Source organism: Palaemon carinicauda, chromosome 7 (genome assembly GCF_036898095.1).
Source record: "Palaemon carinicauda isolate YSFRI2023 chromosome 7, ASM3689809v2, whole genome shotgun sequence".
In the NCBI taxonomy this organism is placed as follows: Eukaryota; Metazoa; Arthropoda; class Malacostraca; order Decapoda; family Palaemonidae; genus Palaemon; species Palaemon carinicauda.
In genome coordinates this window covers 51,701,983-51,704,362 of record NC_090731.1, presented here as the reverse complement: position 1 = coordinate 51,704,362, position 2,380 = coordinate 51,701,983, and the positions used below count along the sequence as shown (strand labels likewise).

Here is a 2,380-nt window from a genome sequence, read left to right as displayed (position 1 = left end):
CTCAGAGTTTGGGAGAAGTCTATGCTGAATTGAAGTGCGTATATAGGTGATGAGACCATGTCTTACTAAATGGACGTAGGACACATAGCCAGTGAGCGAGGGAGCTTTTTCCCTTGGCTGAGCATTACCAACAAAAGCTTCCTGAATTAGAATAACATCTGGGTGGTGACTATGTACAATTCCCTTAAGTGCAGAAAGTTTTGCCCAGTTTGTAATACCACAGGCATTCCACGAGATGATATTAAGCTTCACTTGGTTATCGAACATGTCCCTTGGAAGAACGGCGACTAGATGAAGAGGCAGTGGTGACACGGGTATGCATTGGTGGTGTATCCCGTGGCAAAGGTCCTGTATGGGGATTAGTAACACTCTCAAGATGTGTAGCAAGTGAGTCAAGTTTCTCAGTTAGTGTAGTAACTGATGTGATAACAACCTGCTGAGCTTCAACAAGAGATTGTAGTGTGTTATCATTAGTAGCAAATTTAGAAGTTAGATTGTCAAAGGAGGTTACGAGACTGTCAATGCGAGTATCCATGCTCTCTAAACGAGATTCAATGGCTTCAAAACGTGATGTAAGGGAGTCACATCGAGACTTGAGGACATCTACAGCATTACGAAGTGTAGTCACTTGTGAGGAGGCAGTAACAGTGGGTTTGATTGATGGCACTGGAAGCTGTTGTGCAATAAGCTGGTTCGATGCAGAGCCTGAACGCCTGGTACAGCCATGCCACACATTGACTCCAGGCTCATTACATCTCGGGCATTTCCAATGCGAGGAGTCCGGTGTAGGTAGAAGTAATGGGGTTGATGTTGATGCTGAAGAACTGTCAACCACTTTGGGTGGTACAGGGGGCCGATGAGGGCAGGTCCGACTGTCATGCTCAGCAGCACAAAATGCACACTTTTCAGGGGCAGCACAGTATCGTGAGATGTGACCGATACCCCAGCATTTGAAACACCATGGCTTTTCGTCTGGCATTCTGCGTAATTCACATGATGGTAGACAAGGGAGGAAGGAGAAGTTAACAAAAGGCGGGGGTGGATCTGGGTGGCTCCAAGTAATGACAATACGATTGATGGACTTCCCATCCTGTAGGAAACGACGTACAGTGTGCACCCCTGTCAGTTCCTTAGCTAATGAAGGGTCTACATCCACAGGATATCGAGTGATGAGATATGTAGGGAACTTACGGGGTCTGTCTACAGCATCCTGAACATCTAACACAAGTGACAGAACCTCACCACCCTTGACCCTATTTATAATATCCAGGCGATGCCTCGAAATGTATACAAATCGAGAAGTGACCGCAGACATTTTAACTTCAGCCAATTCCCGATCGAGGCTGAACATCTTGGTAACCTCTGATAGCCAGCGAAGCTTCACATTAACCCCCGGATTTTCTCTGAATAGGAGCTTTATGTATTCAGAACGTGGAGCAAAGGCAGGGAGAACAGTTTTTGTAGCCATGGTAGGTATAATCTGAATAGTAGGTCTAGGCAGGGAACTATTTAGAACTTTATTTTGAGAGGAAGAAGCATCACACTTTGTAGTTTTAGCAGCAGGGGATAATGGCTCATTACTGCTATCTGAATCATGCTCCATACATCGTTTGTTGGAGGTAGTGGTATGGTCCATGAGACTAGGAGCTGCACCAGCAGGGATCAACTTATGAGATTTAGTAGAGACAAGTCGTGGCCAATGTTCCTGGGTAAGCAGATGCTCTTCAACATTATCATCACTTAGAGCAAGGTCCTCCTCAACATCAGCGAGAGTACCAGGTCCCGAGAATTCCATAGTCATTATCTACTGGTTTTTAACAATCCCAGTATCTGATTTCGTTCGTCTGGCACAGTAACGTTGCCATGACGGGGCTAACCACGTCACACACACTGCACTGCGCATGCGCGGATTAGGAAAAACTTGAACGTAGTGGTGTGGCCAAGTGAACGAGATTTTTAATCCTAAATAAAGTCTAAGTTCAAAAACTCGTAAACACACTAATGTCACAGCACTGATCACTAAGCACTACCACAGCTTTCAGTCAATTCTAGGTGATGTAGATCTCCGTATCTCCTAAATAATCGAGAAAGTTTTCAGAGCACAAAAATGCGCTTGTTGACAGACAAAGTCCAAGATGGCGCTCTCCACGAGAGAGAGAGAGAGAGAGAGAGAGAGAGAGAGAGAGAGAGAGAGAGAGAGAGAGAGAGAGAGAGAGAGAGAATTACCAAAATAATTGATGTTTTCCATTTAATATTATGAGTACATCGACAGAAATGTTGAAATAAGACATCCCTAAAAAATCTTTTGAATCGAAAATACATTACACTAAAACCTAAAAGAAAACATTCATGTCAGCGGTAATGATATATAGACTGTAGA

General features: G+C 44.2%; 1 protein-coding gene across 1 annotated transcript; it reads right to left on the bottom strand.

Moving 5' to 3' along the window:
- Positions 1-242: 242 nt before the first annotated feature.
- On the bottom strand, positions 243-2,119 carry LOC137643572 (uncharacterized). The gene has a single exon (XM_068376303.1). It carries the CDS (start codon positions 1,799-1,801, stop codon positions 257-259), a length of 1,545 nt encoding a protein of 514 aa, XP_068232404.1. The 5' UTR covers positions 1,802-2,119; the 3' UTR covers positions 243-256.
- Between the last annotated feature and the right edge of the window lie 261 nt (positions 2,120-2,380).

Excerpts from the sequence above, each read along its gene's own strand:
- LOC137643572 (XM_068376303.1), bottom strand. The coding sequence starts at position 1,801 with ATGACTATGGAATTCTCGGGACCTGGTACTCTCGCTGATGTTGAGGAG.